The sequence below is a fragment of the Myotis myotis genome, unplaced genomic scaffold (assembly GCF_014108235.1).
Source record: "Myotis myotis isolate mMyoMyo1 unplaced genomic scaffold, mMyoMyo1.p scaffold_m19_p_21, whole genome shotgun sequence".
In the NCBI taxonomy this organism is placed as follows: domain Eukaryota; kingdom Metazoa; phylum Chordata; class Mammalia; order Chiroptera; family Vespertilionidae; genus Myotis; species Myotis myotis.
Window position 1 is genome coordinate 365,091 of NW_023416326.1, and position 22,907 is coordinate 387,997.

Genomic DNA, 22,907 nt, shown 5'->3' on the forward strand with positions numbered 1-22,907 from the left:
TAAAAACTAAAAAAGTAGGGTTTATTGGTGCTCGTGTGCATGAAAGGAGAGGGCTCAGGACTGAGCGCCGCCTGTCTCCGAAGGCTGTGATGTCACGGTGGGAGGCTGTGATGGCACGGTGGGAGGCTGTGATGTCACGATGGGGGGGGGGGGGCAGGTCTGGCGGCTTCTGCGCCCGGCACCTGCTTCCTCTTTGCCATTTTTTTTTAAAAAAAACCTTTTACAGATCGACTTAAACATTTTTTTTTTTAAACCACATGCTTCTTTTTCTGGGCTCCAGCCAGATCTCGGGAGGTGGGGCGGGGGGAGCGTTGGCAGTGGCGATGGGTCCGGAGGGGTGTTCCGGAGTCCCGGGGGCGCCGCCTCCTGGATGTCCCCGTGGGACCGTCTTTCTCAGAGATGCTCTCGAGAATCGCGTGGACGTGTCTGCCGTCGTCCGAACCGTCCCCAGCGAGCCCAGGGGTCCCTCACTGAGACGGGGAGTGAGGGGGAAAGACCCAGCGTCATCCTCTCGTCTTTTCCCCAAAGTCACGAGAGGAGGCCGGCAAAGGGATGCTGGGGAAACGCGTCCCCCGACGCCGCCCGCCTGTCCTTGCTGGGAAGTTCTCAAAGGTGCAGCACCGAGGAACCCTCCGCCTTCCCGTGCCTCCACCCCCTCCCCGGGGGCTCTCCACGGAGAGCCACGGCTGGGGGGCAGGGAGGGCGGAGGGGTGCGCACGGAACTGCTGCCAGCGTCCGTCCTGCCGTTTGCCCGTCCGTCCGTCCGTCCGGGGTGACAGGGCCCGCGGGGCCCTCAGAGCGTGGCCTGGAGGTTGGGGTCCAGGATGGTCTCTCGATCCGGAGACTCGATGTAGTTGGCAGCCTCCTGCAGCTTCAGCAGCATGGCCATCTGAGAGGGGCAGAGAGAGGGACTGTGAGGGCGGGGACGCCGGTCCCGCCCAGAGAAGGGGGTGGAAAAAGTCTCCACGTTGCCCTGGCCGGGGTGGCTTGGTTGGTTGGGTGCCGACCTATGAACCAGGAGGTCACAGTTCGATTCCCGGTCAGGGCACACGCCCGGCGACCCCTGCACCAAAGGGTGGCCGGTTCGATTCTGGGTCCGGGCTTATGCCGGGGTGCAGGCTCAGGCCCGTACCCCCCAGGGCCCCGCCCATCCTGTCCCCCCCCTCCGCCCTCCGCCCTCCGCCCTCAGGGAACGCGGGGAGGCGTCCATCCTGCCACTCTCTCTCGCTCTGACTTCAGGATGCTCCTCACTCACCAGAGGGTCCGACTCTAGAGAACTTGGGGTGCAGTCTTTGACCGTCCTGTCCTCGGGGGGCGAGGCGATGCTGTGAGGGCCCACGGTGGGCGGGGGCAGGTGGTACAGCTTGGACTGGTCCTGCTGGGCCGAGGGCCAGGGGAGCGTGTCCCGGACCCACTCCACCGGGTCCTCCCAGGCGGCTTTCTGTCCGTGGACCTGGGGAGGAGGAGAAGGGGGGGCGGGGAGAGGGACCCCCGGATCAGAGGCACGGCCACGCAGTCTCCCGGAGGTTGGGGTCCAGGATGGTCTCTGGACCCCAGAGGCCGGTCCTGCCCTGGATGCACACCCTGAGCCCCGATCCCATGGAAGTTTCTCCGCGTTCCCCAACCGGGAAGGAGGTGGGTGCGACTCGGTAAAACCGTTTTGGCGGACAAATCGGCAGGTGGCATCAGGACCAAACACGCGCAAACCTTACGACCCCACAATTGTACTTTCCAAGAAGGAAACTCTTTCGCTTCAGAAATAAACGCCTTTAAATTTTTTTGGATTTTGTCCAGCCAGCGCGGCTCAGGGGTTGAGCGTCAACCTGTGAACCAGGAGGTCGCGATTCGATTCCCGGTCAGGGCACAGGCCCGGGTTGCGGGCTCGATCCCCCAGTAGGGGGTGCAGGAGGCAGCTGATCCACGATTCTCTCTCATCATGGATGTTTCTATCTCTCCCTCTCCCTTCCTCTCTGACATCAATAAAGATCTATATTTTAAAAAAGAGAAAAAAAGAAGAATTTCTGCCGCCCTGGGAGGGGATGGCCTGAGCTCCGGCAGGGCGGGGCCGCGGGCAGGGCTCACCTTGAGGCCGTCCTTGGCCCCCTCCTGCAGGTAGGGGATGATGGAGTTGTTCCACAGGTCGATGAACCAGGTCCGGAAGTCCTCGATGCCGATGGGGCAGGACAGGAAGAAGCAGGGGCCTAGGAGAAGCGGGGGGCTTGGAGGGGGCCGAGCGCCTGGCCGTCCCCGGCACCCGCCTCTCTGACACCCTCACACCGGGCCGGGGACAACAGGCGTTCCAGGGGGGCCGTTCTGAGGCTGCTCCGGGGGGGGGGGGGGGGGGGGGCACGGAGGGCTCGGCCGGCTCTCTCCTGGACCCTCCCAGGCCGGGCCGGGCGAGGGAGTGAGGGGGTGAGGGAGCCCTGAAATCCCCAGGACGCCCCTCCTGTCGTGGGGGACACAGAGGGAGGGGCTTGGCTTTCCGAAGGCTGGCAGATTCACCCAGAGCACGGGGCTAACCAAGCTAGGACAGCTCAAGTGACTCCGAGGTGCTAGTCTGAAGGTTGTCATGCTGCCGCCGCCGCGGCCGCCGTGAAGCCCAAGACCCCAGGCAGGCCCAGCTGGGCGTGGCTCAAGGGTTGAGCACCGGCCCAGGAACCGGGAGGTCACGGGTTCGATTCCCCGTCAGGCACATGCCGGGCTGTGGGCTCGATGCCCAGTGGGGGGCGGGCAGGAGGCAGCTGGTCCATGATTCTCTCTCATCATGGATGTTTCTCTCTCCCTTCCTCTCTGAAATCAATAAAGATACGTTTTTTGTTTTTTTTTTTAAAAAAAAGGCCACAGAAAAAAGGGGAGCTCCTCACAGGGGGCCTGGCGGGAAGGGGAGCCATAGCTGCTGCCCCCGTAGGTGGGGAAGGGGGGAGGGGGGAGAGGGATGAGAGAGGGGAGGGAGAGGGAGGGGGGAGGGGGAAGAGGGCTGGGGGAGGGGTAGGGGAGGGGGAGAGGGGGGAGGGGGATGGGGAGGGAGAGGGGAGGGGAAGAGGGGAGAGGGGGATGGAGAGAGGGAAGGGGAAGGGGGGAGGGGGGAGGGGAGGGGGAGGGGGGAGGGGGATGGAGAGGGGGATGGGGATGGAGAGAGGGAAGGGGAAGGGGGGAGGGGAAGGGGAAGGGGGGAGGGGGAGGGGGGCGCGCACCGATGAGGAAGTCGGACGTGCTGTGCTTCTCCAGGAAGGTGTGCAGGTGGTACCAGAGCTTGGGCACCCAGTCCAGCACCCGCAGCAGCTCCTCCTTGTTGGCGTTGACGTCGCTGTCCGACTCCAGCAGCTTCCGCCGCAGGTAGCGCACCAGGAAGCCGTTAGCCGGCTCCACATTGTTGGAGAAGGTCAGCATCCTGCGGCCGGCAGGGGGCAGCGGTCAGAGCGGCCACGGGGGCGCCGTGGGGTCGGGTCCGTCCCCTGCCGGCCTGTCCCTCCCGCGAGTGCCCTCCTGGCTTCGTCTCGGGTCACAGAGGAGTCAGCTGACCTCGGGGCAGCGGTCATGGGCAGGCAGAGCTGGTTCTCCGGCCAGGGACCCTCCTCGGACAACCGGCCGAGCGGGGGTGCGGGCAGAGGGCCGGAACCTGCTGCGTCTCCGAGTTTTGTAATCCCTCCCCCTCCCCTCCTCCTTCCCCTCCCATCATCTCCTCTCCCCTCCCCTCTCCTCTCCCCTCGGGCCCACGTCGGCCCCCCGATTCCCTCTTCCCAGCCCAGACGGCCCTGGACGGCTCTCAGGCCATGTCCTGGGACGGAACGAGCGTATCGACTCGGGGGCCCACGCTCACCTGAAGCTCAGGTGGAGGCCGTGATTGGGGGTCATTTTCACGGGCTGATTCGTGGTCCCGATGATGTAGGGACTGAGGGGAGAGAGCGCGTGAAAGGATGTGCTGAGAGGCCTGGGGACGCGTGCGGCCGGCCGTGGGCACTGCCCGAGGAGAGGCACGGGCTGGCTGCCCCCCCTCCCGCCCGCCCCCCGGCCCTGCCCCCTGCTCACCACTTGTGGTACTTGCAGGTGAGGGCCCCGTTGACCAGCTCGCTGATGGAGCCGGCCTCGCTCAGGTCGTCCAGCAGGATCACCAGGGGCACGTCGCCCACCCCCGTGTCCCGGTCTATCTGGTTGGCCAGGTTAGAGAGATAGAGCTGCAGATCCTGAAACAGCAGGGGGCAGGGGGCAGAGGGCAGGGGTCAGCACTCAGGAGCCTCGGCCTCGGCCAGAGGGCCCCGGGGAGGCTGTGTTAGCCCTGGACCTCCCTGGACCCCAGGCCCCCCGACATCTGACGTGTGACTGCAGACGCAGGGACAGCGACGGGAAGTGGGTTTTCATGGGCTGGCACCGGACTTGCCTCCCCGCTCCCGAGGGAGAAACAGGGTCGGAGCAGGGCCCCATCCTCAGCTAATGCCCAGCCCTTCCTCCCAGAAAGCCCAGGGCCAGGGAGCTACACGGAGGAGAGGGGGAGGGAGGGAAGGGAAGGATGCAGTGGAAATGGGGGGTGTGGCTCGAGGAGCCGGACAGGCAAGGGGAGTGTGTGGGGGGGACGGAGTCTGGAAAGGGAGGTTTAGCCCAGCCAGCAGGCGAGGCTCAGGGGTTGAGCGTCGACCTAGGAACCAGGAGGTCAGGGTTCGACTCCCAGTCAGGGCACAGGCCCGGGTTGCGGGCTTGATCCCCAGTGTGGGGCGTGCAGGAGGCATCGATCCATGATTCTCTCTCCTCATGGATGCTTCTATCTCTCTCTCCCTCTCCCTTCCTCTCTGGAATCAATAAAAATTTAAAAAGAAAAAGAGGTCTAGAACAGGGGTTGGGACAGGGCGGGGGCAGGAGGAGGAAGACTGAGGCGGAAGTGGGAAGAGGTTGGAGACAGAGGGAAGGGGCCCCGACAAGGAGGGGGGGGGCGGGCGCAGGAGAGGCGGGCGGGGCAGAGGGAAGGGACCCCCCAACAAGGGAGGGGGGGCGGAGTGAAGGGCCCACCTTGCAGGACAGCTGGTGCATGTTGAAGGTGCTGACGATGCCCTCGGTGACCTCGCGGCCGGAGCGCTCCACCAGGTACTCGGCCAGCCGGTTGGTCAGGTAGGTCTTGCCGGTGCCGCTGGGGCCCGAGAGGACCAGGCGCCGGTGCTTGAGCAGGAGGCTGACGTAGTGCTGCATCATGGGCTTGGGGATCAGCGTCTCGAACACCAGGCTGTCCACGCACTTCTCCTTGAGACCTGGGCCAGTCCCACCGCATGAGTCTCGGAGGGGGGGGCCCAGGGCATCTCCCTCCACATCCGGGAGCCCACGGGACCCCAGAGCTCCGGGCCACGCGCCCCGGGCTCCACAGGAGGCCCCTAACCCTGACCCAGGGCTGACGGGTGGGTGGTTTTAGGGACCCAGCCTCACTGGCTGTGAACTATGGGTTTGTGGGTGGACTTGGCAGAAATTTCCCTGGGAACCCGGCTGGTGTGGCTCAGTGGTTGAGCATCAACCTAGGAACCAGGAGGTCACGGTTCGATTCCTGGTCAGGGCACATGCCAGGGTTGAGTGCTCTATCCCCAGTGTGGGGTGTGCAGGAGGCACCCCAGGTCCATGATTCTCTCTCATTATTGATGTTTCTCTCTCTCCCCTCCCCTCCCTTCCACTCTGAAATCAATAAAAATATATTTTAAAAAATCTATGTATTTTCCATCCGGGTTAGTTGCACCCTAGGGTGCCTGCCCAAGGCCCTACTGCACTGAGATCCCCAGCGATCGCTGCTGAAGGAACACACGGTGGTGGGCTAGCCGACCGCCCCCCCCGGCCCCCCGCAGCCACGGGCGAGGCTGACCTTTGAGGGAGACCGAGATGTTATTGACCCCTCGGCGGCAGGGCGGCATCTCGGGGGGCTCGGCGTCCAGCACCCGCTTCACGTGGCTGATGCTGTAGCCCTGGATGGACTCGGTGCTGAGCCCCAGGGTGGAGGCTGGGTCCATCTTAGAAATATAGTCCTGACCGCGAGGGGGAAGGAGGCGGCGGTGAGGCCCCGAGGGGAGACAACACACACGGCCACGCACGAGAAACAGCAACGTCAGGGGGGACACGGGAGACGGAGAGGGAGGGGCGGGTTCCCACTCAGCGTGTCCCCAGGAGGAAGCCAAGCTCCCAGGCTCCCCCTCCCCCAGCACGAGCACCCCTTTTACCTGGAACACCTGAAAGACGGCCTCGTCCAGCATCTTCCAGTCGACCTTCCCGCTGACCTTGCTGCACCCCAGGAAGAACTCCTGCTGCTTCAAGTCCTGTGATGCCAACCAACGCAGAAGTCCATGAGCCTCAGGAAGGTGACCCCAAGGACAGGGAGCCCCGGACCACCCTCGGGCATGGACGGCTCCGGTTTTGGGGGTGAGGGGGGGGAGGCCAGGTTTTCTCGGAAAAGGATGGGTGTCACCGGCCCGGCGCCCGAGGCTCTTACCCCGCGGATGATGTGCTGCGGCGGCATCCTCACCACCACCCGCAGCGTGGCCTCCTCCTTGGGGCCGCAGGTGCTGATGCCGTCCATCGGGGACAGGTCTGCGGGCAGCGAGCGGGGCCGTTGGCGCCAGGGGCACCCCCAGGCTCTCCTGAGCCGCCTCCCAGACACCCTCCTTCCCACCTGACTCTTTATTTTTAAAAATATAGTTTTTATGGCCCCGGCCAGTTGGGCTCAGTGGATAGCGCATCGGCCTGCGGATGGAAGGGTCCCTGGTTCGATTCCGGTCAAGGAATGTATATTTTATTTTATTTTTTAAAAATATTTATTTTATTGATTTTTTACAGAGAGGAAGGGAGAAGGATAGAGAGTTAGAAACATCGATGAGAGAGAAACATGGATCAGCTGCCGCCTGCACGCCCCCTACTGAGGATGTGCCCGCAACCAAGGTACATGCCCTTGACTGGAATCGAACCCGGGACCCTCGAGTCCACAGGCCAACGCTCTATCCATTGAGCCAAACCAGTTAGGACAAGGAATTTATATTTTTAAAAATATATTTTTTATTGATCTCAGAGAGGAAGGGAGAGGGAGAGAGAATCCTTCATCAGTTGCCTCCTGCACGCCCCCGGCCCCCCCCCCCCGCCCCCCCCCGGGGATCCAGCCCACAACCCGGGCATGTGACCTTGACTGGAATCGAACCTTGACCTCCTGGTTCATAGGTCGACGCTCAACCACCGAGCCAGGCCGGCCGGGCTCACAGAGAGGAACGGGACGCCCACCCCAAACAGTTAACGAGGCCCTTGTGTCTCGGGGTGCACGCAGGCTGTGTGGTGTGGGCCGCCCCCTTCCCTTCTCCAGGGGACAGGGCTCCTCCCAGCCGTACCTGTGTCCGCGAGGCTCGGGCTGAAGGAGTGGGTGAGCGCCAGGCCCAGCGAGCGGCGAGGGGACGAGAGGGCGGACGACCCAGGGACCTGCCCTGGCGTGGACCCCGACGAGGGGCCCGGGGCGACCTTCAGCCGGTCGTTCTCGGCCTTGAGCAGGTCCACCTCCAGCTGCGGCCAGAAGAGACGGGGTCGGGGCCGGGGCCGGACGGAGCGGCCGAGCCCCCGGCCGGCGCCGCCACCGCCGCCCGCACTGACCTGCATGTTGTGCATGGTCTCCCGGAGCTGGTCCAGCTGGTGGGCGGAGTTCAGGGCCTCCAGGCGGATGTCCGTCAGCTTCATCTCCTTCTCCCACAGCTCCGAGCGCAGCTCCGACACCTCCTTCTTCTCCGGCTCCTCCTCCTCGCCGGCGAGGAACAGCCTGGTGTGGGGGGCCGTGTGCACGGGGCCCCTGCGAGAAGCGAGCGAACATCAGTCTGGTCGGCGTGGCTCAGGGGTTGAGCCTCGACCGATGAACCGGGAGGTCAGGGTTCGATTCCCGCTCAGGGCACAGGCCCGGGTTGCGGACTCGATCCCCAGTGTGGGGCGTGCAGGAGGCAGCCGATCCATGATTCTCTCACCCATCACCGAGGTTTCTATCTCTCTCTCCCTCTTGCTTCCTCTCTCAAATCAATAAAAATATATTTAAAAAATAAAAATGAACCCTAGTTGGTTTGGCTCAATGGATAGAGCATCAGCCTGCGGACCGGAGGGTCCCGGGTTCGATTCCGGTCAAGGGCATGCACCTTGGTTACGGGCACATCCCCAGTGGGGGGCGTGCAGGGGGCAGCTGATCGATGTTTCTAACTCTCTATCCCTCTCCCTTCCTCTCTGTAAAAAATCAATAAAATATATTTTTAAAAAATTATGTATATATATGTTTAAAAAATAAAAATGAGCCCTAGCCGGTCTGGCTCAGTGGATAGAGCATCGTCAGCCCGTGGACTGAAGGGTCCTGGGTTCGATTCCGGCCAAGGGCACGTCCCTCGGTTGCGGGTTCCCCAGCCCTGGTCGGGGTGCGTGCAGGAGGCAGCCAATCCATGTGTCTCTCTCACATCCATGTTTCTCTCCATCTCTCCCTCTCCCTTCCTCTCTCTCTGAGACTCAATGGGGAAGTGTCCTCGGGTGAGGACACGGTTACCAGGTAACTGAGAGCGTGGCTGGTGGGTGTGGTGCCCCCTGCTCCTGGTGGTCAGCAGTGCCAGGGAAGGGCTCCAGGTGGGTCTGAGGGACCCGGGCAGAGGTCTGCGGGGGGCACCGCGGGCCCAGGGTCTGCTGGGCTGACGGCCAGCTCTGGCCGGGGGGTTCACGCAGGCGGGGGGCCGGGGCCAGCACTCACTCGGGGGCGTCGCCGCCCGCGGAGGACGAGGCGGAGGACTTGATGGAGGGCGAGGCGGTCTCGGTGGCCCCGTGCTGCAGTTTGGGGGACGAGGGGGCGGAGGAGTCGGGGGTGGCGATCTCCTCGATGTCCGAGTAGGAGGACGCGGACTTGGGGCCCTTCTTGATGCTGAAGGCTTTGTTGAAGGAACTCCGAAGCTAGAAGAGAGCAGAGCCGGGCAGAGGGAGGTGAGGGCTCCGCGGGCGGGGAGACCATGGAGCGCGGGGCGGTCGGGGGCGTCGGAGACGGAGGGTCCCCCGGGCCGGGCCCCGCTGCTGCCACCGGCCCCCCTCTCTCCAGGGCTTTGCTCGACTCACGGGACCTGAGCAGAGGGGCCTAGAAATCAGGGCTGAGCCCTGGCCGGGGTGGCTCCGTGGACAGAGCTCCAGCCCACGGACTGAAGGGTCCCGGGTTTGAGCCCCAGTTCAGGGCACATGCCCGGGCTGTGGGCTCGGTCCCCACTCACATGCATCCTCTCCCTTCCTCTCTGAAATCAATAAAAAATACATATTTTTTTTTAAAAAAAAGAAAAAAAGCAATCAGGGCCGAGATATAGTGGGGGGTCTGGCTGGCGGCTGTGGCGGACGAGGGAAATTCATGGGACTTCTCTTGCCCCTGGGGGAGCTGGGAGGGACAGGGACGCCCCCAGGGCCATAGGGGACAGCCCACGGCGACCCAGCCGCCGCCATCTGCAGAGACCACTGCCTGTGCCACCCGGCCTCGCTCCCTGGGGTCCGGGTCCAGCTCTGACCAGGCGCAGTGGACCAGAATCTATACACCTGTCAGCCCGCAACTGCCCAGGTGGTTCTGTGGACACGGACAGAACAGGGGTATCCACAGACGTTTTCTTTAACGTCTCTGTGCTCAGCACAGCACGGACGGGGGTGGGGGTGGGGAACCACCCGGTCAGGGCTCTCTACCCATCACCCTCCCCGCTCACAGCCCCCGGAGTAAGGGACGCTTCCCGGCCTCTCCTCGCAGCACGGGGGATGCTGTCCTGGGACCACAGCGTGGGGGGTCTCGGGTGGCGATCAGAGCGTGGGGGCTGGGGTGTGAGCTCGAGGGGCCAACCAGGGTCCTGCGGTCCCACACCCGCTCACATGCATCCACACGCATGCACACCACACGGGGACACGGATGGAAGGGTGGGCGGCGAGACGGAGTGAAGGGGGGGTCGGAGGCCGGGGGGATGAGAGTAGACCAGACCTTTGGGACAGTGAGAAGGGTAAAGAAGAGGAATCTGCCCTGGCTGGTGTGGCTCCGTGGATAGAGCATCAGCCCGCAGACCGAAGGGTCCCGGGTTCGATTCCCGGTCAGGGCACGTGCCCGGGTTGCAGGCTCGATTGCCAATAGGAGGCGTGCAGGAGGCAGCCGATCCATGATTCTCTCTCATCATGGATGTTTCTCTCTCTCTCTCTCCCTCTCCCTTCCTCTCTGACATCAATAAAAATATATTTAAAAACACACACACTCACACACAACAAAAACAAGAAAGATCGCTTTCAGGGCAGGAGTCCGTCTGATGGATGCTGTGACCAGCGGCACACGGGGTCGGGGGGCAGAACGGGACCGTGACCTTCCCATGGGCCCCTCCTCTTGCTGGGGATTGCGGGGGGATGGGGGGGCAGCTGTGGCCGGACCATGCAGTGGGGGGAGCTGGGAGCACGGGGGGATCGTCACGGTTAGTTTTACGAGCGGCCGGTCGGTCTTGGGGGGGCAGAGCTGCCGTGGAAATGGGGGGGCATGGCGCAGGAAGGAGAAGACAGGGGAGGAGGGGGAACCACGTCTCTTACCTCATAGACCTGGAAAAAAATGGGGATTGAAGTCAGCGTTTGGAAGGGGGGGGGGAGAAAGAAGAAGCAACACTTAATCACGTGTCTTGCATGGCAGGTCCCTGCCTGCCCCACATAGAGGTCTGGGGGCCAGTCCTACGGACCCGGGGCCGTGAGCAGGGAGCCCGCACAGGGGGCCCCCTCCCGACCGCCGGCCGCGGGGGATGGGACGGTCAGCCACGGGCAGTGAAGGGTCACCCGGGGGAATGAAACCCGGCCCTCTCTGGACCCGGTGGCTTTGGAAGGAATCGGAAAGTTCCACCGAAACCTCTCTGAGACGCGGAGGACATGGTCCCGGGAGCATGTATAGGGCGTCCCAAAATTCACGCAAGATTTGAATTCTGCGCGAGCATTAACAACAACAAAAATAAAAGCCTAATTTTACTTGGTTGATTGCATCAGATTCTCATATCTGTGGCCCTTGGATGTCAATCCCTTCCATTCGATCAGCATCACCGAGTCCCAATGATGGCCCAGGAGCAGGGACAAGGAAGACCAACGAAGACCGCGGCTTTGCGTCTGTGCCAGCAAAGCCGCGGAGGTCACTGACCCGCTGTGCTATTCCATACATAACCCTAGACTGTGTACTTTATGAATCAATAAAAGATGTACAACTGTTAATTATAAACCTGTGTTTCCTATCCAAATTACTTCTTGCGTGAATTTTGGGACGCCCTATAGAATGAATGGCTCTGTTCGGGATCCTTCCCTCCACACCGTGGCCGGAGGGGAGCGGGGACCCCAGGGCACCCCTTCTGCCGACAAACACCTGAGCTGACCCGTGAGGAGAGCCCGGGAAGCAGCCCCGGGCGGCCGGAGGGGCGGCCTCGGGACACGTGGGGAAGGACTGGGAAGGCGTTAGCACAGTGGTCGGCAAACTCATCAGTCCACAGAGCCAAATATCAACAGTACGACGACTGAAATTTCTTCTGAGAGCCAAATCTTTTAAACTTAAACTGTATAGGTAGGTTTAACCTTGTTATTAACTTAGGGTGCTCCTAAGCTGGCCTTTGCCAAAAACGTCCTCAATCTGACGGAGGTACGTTCGCTGAGGTCGACCCCTTCCAGCTCTCCCATCCACACTCGCCTTGTACACTTGTTTCGTCCGTCTCCTTCCCGAAAACCGACTTCTGCGCACGGGCCACGAAGTTTCGACCGCGCCCGCACGTGGTATTTTGTGGAAGAGCCACACTCAAGGGGCCAAAGAGCCGCCTGTGGCTCGCGAGCCGCGGTTTGCCGACCACTGAGTTAGCAGAACCCGCTCGGAGCAGGCGTGACCTTGGGGCGTGGCGATCCAGGGGACCGTGTCCCGGTGACTCCCGGGAGGACCCACGCCCTGGCTGAGGGGGAGGGGGAGGTGGCGCCACGCTCTACCCGTCTCGGTCCCCCAGCCCCCCGACCCTTCACCCACCCAGCTCTTCTTCTTCTTCTTCTTGGCGTCGGCGTCCTTGCCGCTGCCGATGCTGGAGTGGCTGGTGGTGCTGTTGAGGCTGGAGATGCTGTCGGAGGAGTTCTGCCGCTTGATCCGCAGCTCTGGGGGCGGGGCGAGGGGGCACGGACAGGCTGGGTCACAGACGGGGGGCGCAGGCAAGGCGGGGCCGGGAGGTGGGGGAGAGGGCACCGCCCAACCCCTGGGCCCACGTATTCCCGTCTGGGTCACTTTTTGTTGTTGCTGGTGAATCCTCACCAGAGGCTAATTTCCCATCGATTTTTAGGGAGAGTGGAAGAGAGAGGGAGAGACTGAGAGAAACATCGATGGGAGAGAGACACACCGATGGGTTGTGCCCCGTCCAGGGCCCTTCCTCTCACCTCTCCCTGCCCCCCCCCCCCCGCCCCCCGGCCTGGGGCTGGCTCTCCTACCTTTGGGCGTGGTCTCCGAGGCGTTGAGGGCTCCCTGGATGACTGCCTGGGCCTCTGAGTTCTTCTTCTTCAGGAAGTCAATGGTTTCTCGCAGATCCAGCAACTCGGTGTCCTGAGAGAGACATGGAACAGTGTTGTTGGCTGGGATCAGAGCACCTACTATGTGCTGGGTGGCAGGATGGGCACCTGCTGTGTGCCAGGTGATAGGATGGACACCTACTGTGTGCCGGGTGGTAGGAGGGGCACCTACTATGTGCTGGGTGGCAGGAGGGGCACCTACTGTGTGCCGGGTGATAGGATGGACACCTACTATGTGCCAGATGATAAGATGGGCACCTACTATGTGCCAGGTGATAGGATGGGCACCCACTATGTGCCAGATGATAAGATGGGCACCTACTATGTGCCAGGTGATAGGATGGGCACCTACTATGTGCTGGGTGATAGGATGGGCACCTACTGTGTGCCAGGTGATAGGAGGGACACCTACTATGTGCCAGGTGATAGGATGGGCACCCACTATGTGCCAGGTGATAGGATGGGCACCCACTATGTGCCAGGTGATAGGATGGGCACCTACTATGTGCTGGGTGATAGGATGGGCACCTACTGTGTGCCAGGTGATAGGAGGGACACCTACTATGTGCCAGGTGATAGGATGGGCACCTACTATGTGCTGGGTGGCAGGATGGGCACAGATGTCCTACCAGACATGCCACAGGGAATGGGGAATCGGGGCGGCTTTATTAAGGGGCAGGTTGAGAGTTCAAGGTGACAGAGGGAGAACCGGGCATGGGGCGCTCGGCCCCTCACCTTCTCCTCGGCTGTCTCCGCCAGGTGCCGCAGGCGGGAAGTCATGTTCACCAGGCTCTGCTCGAACGCCGCCACGAGGTTCGCCTGGAACAAGCACACAGGGGGCCCTGAGGCTTGAGGATGGGATGGGGGTGGGGGTGGGGGAGATTGACAGGGACGGAGTTTAGCAGATCTCCCGTCGCAGAGCTGACACACTTCTTGGGGGCTTTGAAATAGAGATCTCCCTGAACAGATGAGGCCCACTCAGACTCCTTCTGGGGGGAACCAGCTTCTTTTTTGTTAAATTTTTTATTTTTATTGATGTCAGAGAGGAAGGGAGAGAGATAGAAACATCCATGAGGAGAGAGAACCATGGACCGGCTGGCTGCCTCCTACACGCCCCACACTGGGGATGGAGCCCGCAACCCGGGCCTGTGCCCTGACCGGGAATCGAACCCTGACCTCCTGGTTCCTAGGTTGACGCTCAGCCCCTGAGCCACGCCGGCCGGGCTCCTGACGGGAGCCGAGGAACCGCCCCGGGGGCCTGGCATCACGCCTCCCGCCTGAGGACAGGGCCACGACCTCAGCAAGACTCGGCCTCGAAAATGCAGAACCTGTGCTGTCTGGGCTTTTGGCTTGTTCTGTTTTAAGCCAAAGGGAACTTCCAGTTCCAGGAGGAATCTGCCCCTGAATTCACATCCTTGGCCCAGCCCGACAGCCGATGGCCGGCAGCCCGCGGCCAGTGAGAACACCACTGTTCTCTCCCGGGCGCCTCCCCCGCCAGCGTCTCCCGGGCGTGAACCTCCTGGTCTGAGCAGGCCCTGACCCCGCCGCCTGGGTGCAGGGAGGGCGGAGGGGTTTCTCATGTAGATCACAACCGTATAAGTTCCCACGAGCAGAAAAAAGCACTTAATCCGAACTTCAAGCAAAGCATGTACAACAGCTCCATCGAGGGCCCGGGCTCAGTGGGTGAGCATCGACCTGTGAACCAGGAGGTCAGGGTTCGATTCCTGGTCAGTCGGGGCACATGCCCGGGTTGCGGGCTCCATCCCCAGTGTGGGGCGTGCAGGAGGCAGCCGATCCATGGTTCTCATCATTGATGTTCCTCTTCCTCTCTCTCTCTCTCTCCCTCTCTCTCTCCCTCTCTCTGAAATCCATAAAACATGTATTTTTAAAAATAAATAAATGGAAGACTTGGGAATCAGAGAAGAAAGAGAGCGGCCAGTGTGTGAAGGGACGGCTGTTGAAAAAAAACAAACGGGAAACACGGAAGGTCCTGGTGAGGGGTCTCCTCCCCGACTCCGAGGCGAGAGCCCGGGGCCGACAGCTGTGCTCCCCGGGGAGGAAGGAGAGAGGAAGCAGAGACACGGCCCCTCCCGTGCGAGGAGCGCTTGGATCGCTCCCCGGATCCGGCTCAGCTGGTGTTTACAGCTTTGGGGGAAAATGAGTCTTATGTTCTCAGCTCGGCCACGCGGGACAAGCGACTGCAGCCCGGCCAGGGCGGGCGGCCTCGTTTCCCCCCGTCTCCCGGGGTGGGGGGGGCCAGGTCTGAAGAAACAAGACGGTGCTCGCCTGGCCGGCCGGCGTGGCTCAGAGGCTGAGCTTCGACTCGGGAACCAGGAGGTCACGGTTCAATTCCCCGTCAGGGCTCAAGGCCGGGTTACGGGCTCCATCCCCAGGGTGGGGCGTGCAGGAGGCGGCCGATCCATGATTCTTGCTCATCATTGATGTTTCTCTCCCTCTCTCCCTCTCCCTTCCTCTTTGAAATCAATAAAAAAAATATTTAAAAAACCCCGAAGACAGTCTCTACTGATTCCTGCCCATGGCCGATGGCTTGGCTGTGCCCAGCTCCACCCAGAACCGCTGATAACAACCCTTGTTCTTTCTCTGGGGAGTTCAAGGCCGTCGGGCGTGAACCCCTCCACGCGTACGGCTTAGCCGGGGAGCAGAACAGTTCTCAATAAAAGTCGAGACTTAAGTCGGGGGGCCAAGCCCCAAGCCTGGTCTGCTCCCTTGGTGTCCAAGCCCCGGGGATGCTCAGGAAACCACCCCCCGGCCCCCCCGGCCCGGGCCGGGCCCCACTCACGTTGGCGGAGAGCTGTGACGTCAGGGTGGCCACCTTCTCCTGCGAGGACTCCAGCTCCCGGCGGAGCTTGCGGATTTGCTGTGAGAAGGAGGAGAGAGACAGCTTAGGCGGCGGGACGGGGAGGCCCGGGGGACGTGGCGTGGAGGGTGTCGGCGAGCGGGACGAGGCTGGGCGCCCTACCTCGGACTGCATCCTCTCCTCAGCCTGGAGAAGGGAGCGTGGAGGAGGGGGAGGGAGAGAGAGAGAGAGAGCAGGTTACCCGGAGCTGAGCAGGTTATGCGGCCGGCGGGAACGCGGAGAAGCAAGGCCTGAGGTCCAAAGGGGCCGAGGCAGCTCCCAGGCCCTGGCCCGACTCGGGGCTTAGATCAGGGGTTTCTCTAAGGTTCGCGTGCAGCCAGCTCCGTGGGGGCCCAGAAGCAGGGAGGACCCTGGCCGACTGGGACTCACCCTCTCTGCCCCCAACGGGAAGTCAGAGCCCAGACCCGGGGCACAGGAATCCAAGGATGGAGGTGCCATGAGAGCCCAGGGCATTGCACACGCAGCAAACTGCACACACGCGGTCAAGTGCACACGAGGTGAAGTGCAGACACGTAGTCAATTGCACACGCAGTAAACTGCACACACGCGGTCAAGTACACACACACGTGGTCAACTGCACACACACAGACAAGTGCACACGTGGTCAAGTGCACGGGGGGGGCTCTGGAATGTACCTGGGGACCCCCGTCACCGCCCCACAAATGCCTCCCCCTCCCCGGGGTGCGGAGCGGGTTCGAGGACCAGGGGCTCTCCAGCCTCAGAGCAGGCGGTAGGGGTGCTGGGTGCTTGCAGGCCAGATAGACCCTGAGCTCCCAGGCACCAAAGCTCCCAGCCCAGGCTCCCCCCCAGGTACCCAGGCTGCAGGGGGGACGAGGGAGGAAGGAGGAGACGGGTGCTCTTACCGAGGAGTATGTGGAGGAGGCGCTGGACGCCAGGGACAGCACGGAGCCGTGAACTGGAAGAGAAAAGAATGGGGTGTTAACACAGGCCTTGGGGACCAGTCAGGGGACCCCGGGAGGAGCCCTGAGGCGGGAGCTGGTACTGACAGGCAGGCACCTGGAGCCGACAGAAAGAATAGAACAGGGACCCGGCTGGAACCAGAGCCCAGAGCTGGTTGGGTCTGCTGAGCAGGGCGGCCTCCTCCTGCAGTGACACTGGCCTGGGGGTGGACCCTGGCTCGGCCGGCTTCGAGGGGCGCCGGGGCCCAGGAGGGAAAGGGGGTGTTCGCGGGCAGGTGCCCAACGGAGCCGCACAGAGCAACCCTGCCGCCTGCCCGCGCCTCCACTTAGCACGGGGTTCGTGCTAGAATCCCGGGACCACTCGACGAAAAACCGGCCGGCGTGGCTCAGTGGTTGAGCGTTGACCTAGGAACCAGGAGGTCAGGGTTCGATTCCCGATCGGGGCACATGCCCGGGTTGTGGGCTCGATCCCCAGTGGGGGCGCGCAGGAGGCAGCCGATCCGTGATTCCCTCTCATCGTTGATTTTTCTCTCTCTCCCTCTCCCTTCCTCTCTGAAATCAATATAAGCACATTAAATAAAAATAAAATAAAAAGAGAAACGTCTGGTGCAAAAGCCTTAGAGAGAACTCGTGCGTGTCTTCAAGCCACGAAGGCGCGGCCAGCCCCCAGGAGCCTGGCCCCCTCCCCGGCTGAGCCTGATACCATGGCAACTGCATCCTGCCTGACGCAGACCCAGAGCATCCTTGGGAGAGGCACGCGCGGCCTGGCTCCTCCCTACGCGCTGCCCCGTGACCCCGCGTGACCTCATGGACTCCGGAGCCCATCCACGCTCACTCCCCTCCCCAGCCCCAAGGTTTCTGGGCCCCCAGACCCTTCTCAGGGGCCGGGAGGAAGCGCTGAGATGGCCCCGCGCGATGGGCTGTGAGTCATGTGCGTGGGGCGGCCGTGTGGGCGGTGGAGGCGGTGGCGGGTGGCGGGTGGCGGGTGGCGGGTGAGGGCCCAGCGGAGCCGGGATGAGCGTGAACCGCGCTGCGTGAAGTCTCACCGTCGTCCGCGGGGTCTCGGAAGGATCCCGACCGGATCATGCCCTTGGGTCTCTCGGCCAGGGACAGGGTGCTCCCCGTTTGGGAGCCGCTGTACAGCTCGAAGGCGGCCTCGTGGGTGGGGATGCTGTTCGAGCGAGTGATTCTTGGCGTGGTGGCCGCCGAGGGGCTCACTGGAAGGACAGAGGGGGGCGGGAGGGGGCGGGAGAAGAGGCAGGGTCACCGGCGCTCAGGGCCTCGGGGACGGGGACGGGACGCCAGGGGCGGGAGGAGGGCAGGGGAGGCGGGAGGTGGGGTGTGCAGGCCAGCGGGGGGGGGGGGGTGGTGGCTGGGGGGCACGGGCCCTAACGGACGAGGACCCTGCTGTCTGTGGTCACGGGGGACAGCGTTTCCCGTGGGCAGCCTGCCCCGGGGTGTCACGTAGGCTGGGGGCCTGGCGCTTGTCCCGAAACCTTCACATCCCGTGGATGTGCCCAGACACACGGACGCTGTTCACTAAACCACACAGGGAGGCGGGCCCGGCCGGCGTGGCTCAGGGGCTGAGCGTCCACCTATGCACCAGGAGGTCACGGTTCGATTCCCCGTCAGGGCACGGGCCCAGGTTGCGGGCTCCATCCCCACCAGTAGGGGGTGTGCAGGAGGCAGCCGATCCATGATTCTCTCACCATGGATGTTTCTCTCTCTCTCTCCCTCTCCCTTCCTCTGAAAAACGAAACAAAACAAAACAAAACAAAACAAAACAAAAAAACACAGGCGGCTGCAAGGACGGAGACCAGACCAAGAAGACTCAGATCTGAGAGATGCAAAGAGCCGGCTGCAGAAGGGGCTCAGCCAGGGGGGCCGTGGGCGCGACCGGACGGGGCCTCGGACTCTCCCTGCGAAGGCCTAGGTCACCTTTACGCTCAAGTGGCCAGAAGCCTGGCCTCCCTACCCAGCATCCCCCGCGAGACGTCGCCCGAGGGAGCAGGTCCACGTCAGGGCGGGTGGGGCCTGCTCCCGGCTGCCCCTGCTGGGGCCACAGCCTCAGGGCTCACCCCACATGGAGCCCTCCTCCCACCCCCTCAGGTTCTCCTGTGCCTCCTGCAGGTGGACGGCCGCCCCTGCACAGGGATCCACGCACAGGACTGCACATCGCACAGTAGGACTGCACATCGCACAGTAGGACTGCACATCGCCTGACCCTGCGACTGCGAACCGATGGCTGCCCAGCCCCGCCCCTCGGCCAGCAGCGTAAACCCAGTTTCCCTGTGTGGCCCCAGGTGCAGATAGAACATGAGCCAGCCCCGCCCTCCAGGGGTCATCCTGCCCCATCTCTGAATCAGAACCCTTCCTTCTTGCCCGGCCGGCCGGCGTGGTTCAGTGGCTGAGCATTGACCTATGAACCAGGACAGTGGTCGGCAAACTGCGGCTCTTTGGCCCCTTGAGTGTGGCTCTTCCACAAAATACCGACTTCTGCGCATGGGCCAGGAAGTTTCAATCTCACTGTACGTGCGCGCCCGCACGTGGTATTTTGTGGAAGAGCCGCACTCAAGGGGCCAAAGAGCCGCATGTGGCTCGAGAGCCGCGGTTTGCCGACCACGGGTCTAGGGGTCAGAGGCTATGCCCTCAGGGCAGGGACGGTGCTGGGCCAGCCCAGGCGGGGAGGGACCCTGGGCTTCTCCGGGTTTGGAGGCAGATCCCGTCCTTGGCCGTCAGCCGGCCGTCCCTCCTTCCTCCCTGCAGCCCAATGACACCTGGCTGTGGGCTCCGCCCTGGCTGTGGCCGCCACACCGGGGTCTGCGGCTTCCCCTGCCTTCGTTCAGGCCCCGAAGCTACGAGGATGCACAGCGCCTGCCGGGGGCAGCCTGCCGGTCGGGATCTTACAGACTTCGTCTCCGTCTCATTTTGGGTGAGTAGACTCAGGCACCTCACGGCGACCCCCCCCACCCCCCGTGCCGGGTGCGAGGCTGCGACACTGACCGACGTTGGCGAGCTGGCCCTTGGCGCTGAGGGACAGGGGCAGCGCGGGAGGCGACGGCAGCTCGGGCTGGTCCTCGGGCTCGGGCAGCCCCCCGATGGTGTGGGAGTGTCTCCTCTCCTTGGGCTCCTCCTGGGACTGGAGCTGGTACCTGTCGGACGGACGAGGCAGCGGGACTCGGTTTGGGCGACGGCAAAGCGGGGTCAGGGGGGGCTGGCGTGGAGGCCCCGAGGCAGGATGAGGGGAAAGGGGAGCAGGGAGGGGCCCCGAGGAGGGAACCACAGCGGGGGTGATTGGGTGAGCGCCCCAGGCCCTCAGGAGCCCGGGGGGGGCGGGCAGGCGGCAGAGTTACCTGAGCCCCTTCTTGGGCAGCGTGTTCCGATCCCGCTGGCCACTGTGGAGGAAGAGCAAGAGAAGCGTGTGGGCCCCTCCGAGAGGCCTGAGACCGGGGCCCTGGGTTCGAGGGGCTTGATCGCAGACAATCAGACTGTCGGCCCCACTATCTCCACAAACAATGGAAGACGCCCCCGCCCCCCAACACCCCAGTTGAGAAATTCATCTCAACTGTTCAATGCTTTCCCCTAATCAGAAGGCAGGGTGTGGGAGCTACGGAGAAGGTCACGCTATGGCGGATGAAACCAGGCCATGATGTCATAGAAATGATGTCATCGAAAGCAAAGGATTGCTGGTGACAGGTCAAGCTAGCTATGTGATTTTTTTTTTTTTTTTTTTAAAGAAAAGGAGGAGGCAGGGGGAGAGAGAGAGGGAGGCGAAGAGGGAGGTATCAACGGGAGAGACACATAGATTGGCTGCCTCCCGCACGGGTCCCGGGGAAACAGCGACCGAGGCACGTGCCCTTGACCGGGAATCGAACCCACGACCCTCAGTCCTCGTGCCGAGACTCTAACCCTGACCTACACCCGACAGGGCTAGCGAGGCGATCTGGGTTAAGTCATCCGAGGTCTGGGTGCACCGGTCTCCCTCTCGATAAGACACTCATTTAAAAACCGAACAGCATCCTTCCTATTTCATGGATTGGGGAAGCAGGTGACATTACTTAATGCCGGTTAAAAATACACACATTCCAGCCGGGGCAGCGTGGCTCAGTGGTTGAGCATCGACCTAGGAACCAGGAGGTCACAGTTCCATTCCCGGTCGGGGCACAGGCCCGGGTTGCAGGCTCGATCCCCAGTGAGGGGCGTGCAGGAGGCAGCCGATCCATGACTCTCTCTCATCCTTGATGCTTCTAACTCTCTCTGCCTCCCGCTTCTTCTCTGAAATCAGTACAAATATATTAAAAAAAAAAAAAAATTGAAAGTGGCCACCATCCCGGAGACCTCCCCGCTGACAGCTGGGACTCAGGACGGATTCAGACCGAGCTCTGCCCCTGTCCACCCACCTGTCCACCTGCCCGGCACGGGGGCTCCCGCTCCAGGCCAGCTCCTCTGCCTCCTCCTCCTCCGGGGGCGCGGCCGCGGGCATGGCCGGGGCGGGGCTGGGGGCGCTGCTGGCGAAGGCGCCGGGCAGGCTCATGGGCATCTGGAGGGACTCCATGCTCCTGTGCAGGCCGGAGAGTTTGGGGTACATGCGGGGCTCCTTGGGGACGCTGAAGGCGCTCATGAGTTCCAGGCCCTGGGAGAAGCTGGCGGAGTTGATGTTGAGGATGGGGGCCGGGCTGGGGGTGAAGCAGGACGGGAGGGGGCCCCCGGCGGTCGCGCTGGCCGCGTGCAGCTCCGGGAGCTTCGGGGCGAGGGCGTCGCCGGCCGGCGGCAGGTCCAGGCTGTTGGAGTTGACCTTGTCGAGGTTGGCCAGCGAGGGCGGCTTGACAAAGCTCTTCACGGCGGCCCTGAGGCGGGAAGATGAAACGGAGTGTTTAGCATAGAGGAGTCAGAGAAGCCAGAGGCGGACAAGATCCTGGGGAACAAGTCCCCGTCCGGATTCCTTCCTTTCTGGCTTCGTGCTGAGTCCGGGCTTATCCCAGCGACAGAGGCCGGAAGGAACCCCGGTATCCGGCTTGGGATCCCCTCGAGTCCTTTTTTCCTGTTTTAAGTATATTTTTATTGACTTCAGAGGAAGGGAGAGAAAGAGAAACATCCATGATGAGAGGGAATCATGAATCGGCTGCCTCCTGCAAGCCCCACACTGGGGATCGAGCCCGCAACCCGGGCCTGTGCCCCTGACCGGGAATCGAACTGTGACCTCCTGGTTCACAGGTTGAATCTCAACCACTGAGCCACGCCAGCCGGGCCCCTTCGAGTCTTAAAGTGGGGACAGCACAGGTGTGCGATGACTGAATAAATATGCTGAAAGCACCCACCCAGGTGCTGGAGACAGATGCGGGGAACAGCACCAACAAGGAACTTTGAAGGCAGCTTTGGACAAAGGAGAAGGAACTGGGATGCAGGGAGTGGTGGAGAGACCGGGACCCTAACCCTAACCCTAACCCAGAGCACAGCGGCCAGGCCAGGCCTCCCAGCCCAGGGCGTGCGGGGATCTGTGACCGAGTCGGAGCAGACGGACAGACAGGGGCGGCGGCCGGCCGTCCGGGCAGGTACCTGACGGGGGTGGGCGGCAGCTCGGCCAGCTTGGCGGCCGGCGGGAGGCTGGCCTGGTTCTTGGGTGTCGTCTCCGGGGAGCCGATGCTCTTCAGGGAGATGCTGTCTGCGTCCAGGGCCACGGCCTTGGCCTTGGCCTTCTCCTTCTCCCGGTCGGTCTGGTTGACCGGGGCCGGCACGGCCCGCCCGCCGGCCACCTTGGTTGGCTCCTTCAGGCGGGAGGGCACGAGGCCGGGCTGCTTGGCGCTGAGCAGGCTGGGGTCGATGCTGCTGCTGACGGGGCGGGGCCCGGCCCGGCCCCCGGTCACGCTCATGGCGCTGGACTTGGCGGGCCGGGGCAGGCTGCGGTACTGGATGGCGGACCGGGCGCCGGGCGCCAGGAAGCCGGGCTCGGGGCCGTTGGACACGTCCAAGCTGGTCTTGCGCCCCCCCACGGGTTTCACGGGGATGCCCGAGGACTTCTGGATCTTGCTGAGCGTGGCGGAGCCGCCCGTCTGCATGACCGTGGCCGTGCCCGTGGCGGGCGGAGGCTTCTTGTAGCCGAAAGAGCCCGAGGCGGAGGGCCGGGCGATGCCCGAGGGCGGCTTCTTGGCGTCGGCCAGGCGGTCCCGGCCCGCGTCCGAGGAGGAGCGCTGCAGGCCGGTGTTCCTCACGGCCAGCTTGGCCTTGTCCGCCGCCTTGCCGTCCGGTTTGCCTGGGAGAGGCAGGAGGTGAGGTGAGAGTAGGTGGGATCGGTCAACAACACAAACATGCTTTTTTTAAAAAAAAAAACAACTAAATACATTTTTATTGATTTCAGAGAGGAAGGGAGAGGGAGAGAGAGAGAGAAACATCCATGAGGAGAGAGAATCATGGACCCGCGGCCTCCTGCACGCCCCGCACTGGGGATGGAGCCCGCCACCCGGGCCTGGGCCCCGACCGGGAATCGAACTCGAGACCCTTCAGTCCGCAGGCCGGCGACGCTCTATCCACTGAGCCAAACCGGCCAGGGCTTCTTTCTCTTTTTAAAGGAACATCCCTGCTCTATTATT

The 22,907-nt window shown here is 62.9% G+C and overlaps 1 protein-coding gene across 9 annotated transcripts in view; it reads right to left on the minus strand.

Annotated features, from left to right (window-relative positions):
* The window catches only part of NAV1 (neuron navigator 1), a 92,708-nt gene continuing 69,801 nt past the window's right edge, over positions 1 to 22,907 (minus strand). For 4 of the 9 annotated variants that reach the window (XM_036354806.1, XM_036354805.1, XM_036354798.1 and 1 more), the window contains 25 exons: positions 21,877 to 22,570; positions 20,721 to 21,167; positions 19,674 to 19,715; positions 19,324 to 19,472; positions 17,367 to 17,537; positions 16,264 to 16,316; positions 15,503 to 15,526; positions 15,323 to 15,400; positions 13,258 to 13,341; positions 12,445 to 12,556; positions 11,996 to 12,117; positions 10,546 to 10,554; positions 8,714 to 8,910; positions 7,594 to 7,786; positions 7,338 to 7,506; positions 6,455 to 6,552; positions 6,186 to 6,281; positions 5,834 to 5,993; positions 5,002 to 5,237; positions 4,030 to 4,184; positions 3,821 to 3,892; positions 3,195 to 3,391; positions 2,083 to 2,201; positions 1,256 to 1,453; positions 1 to 889 (listed from right to left, as the gene is read on the minus strand). In XM_036354806.1, coding sequence (XP_036210699.1) covers positions 794 to 889; positions 1,256 to 1,453; positions 2,083 to 2,201; positions 3,195 to 3,391; positions 3,821 to 3,892; positions 4,030 to 4,184; positions 5,002 to 5,237; positions 5,834 to 5,993; positions 6,186 to 6,281; positions 6,455 to 6,552; positions 7,338 to 7,506; positions 7,594 to 7,786; positions 8,714 to 8,910; positions 10,546 to 10,554; positions 11,996 to 12,117; positions 12,445 to 12,556; positions 13,258 to 13,341; positions 15,323 to 15,400; positions 15,503 to 15,526; positions 16,264 to 16,316; positions 17,367 to 17,537; positions 19,324 to 19,472; positions 19,674 to 19,715; positions 20,721 to 21,167; positions 21,877 to 22,570 — 3,971 coding nt within the window. In that variant the 3' untranslated portion in view covers positions 1 to 793. The remainder of the gene's footprint in view (positions 890 to 1,255; positions 1,454 to 2,082; positions 2,202 to 3,194; positions 3,392 to 3,820; positions 3,893 to 4,029; positions 4,185 to 5,001; positions 5,238 to 5,833; positions 5,994 to 6,185; positions 6,282 to 6,454; positions 6,553 to 7,337; positions 7,507 to 7,593; positions 7,787 to 8,713; positions 8,911 to 10,545; positions 10,555 to 11,995; positions 12,118 to 12,444; positions 12,557 to 13,257; positions 13,342 to 15,322; positions 15,401 to 15,502; positions 15,527 to 16,263; positions 16,317 to 17,366; positions 17,538 to 19,323; positions 19,473 to 19,673; positions 19,716 to 20,720; positions 21,168 to 21,876; positions 22,571 to 22,907) is intronic. The other 5 variants (XM_036354800.1, XM_036354807.1, XM_036354802.1 and 2 more) reach the window with 4 other exon arrangements.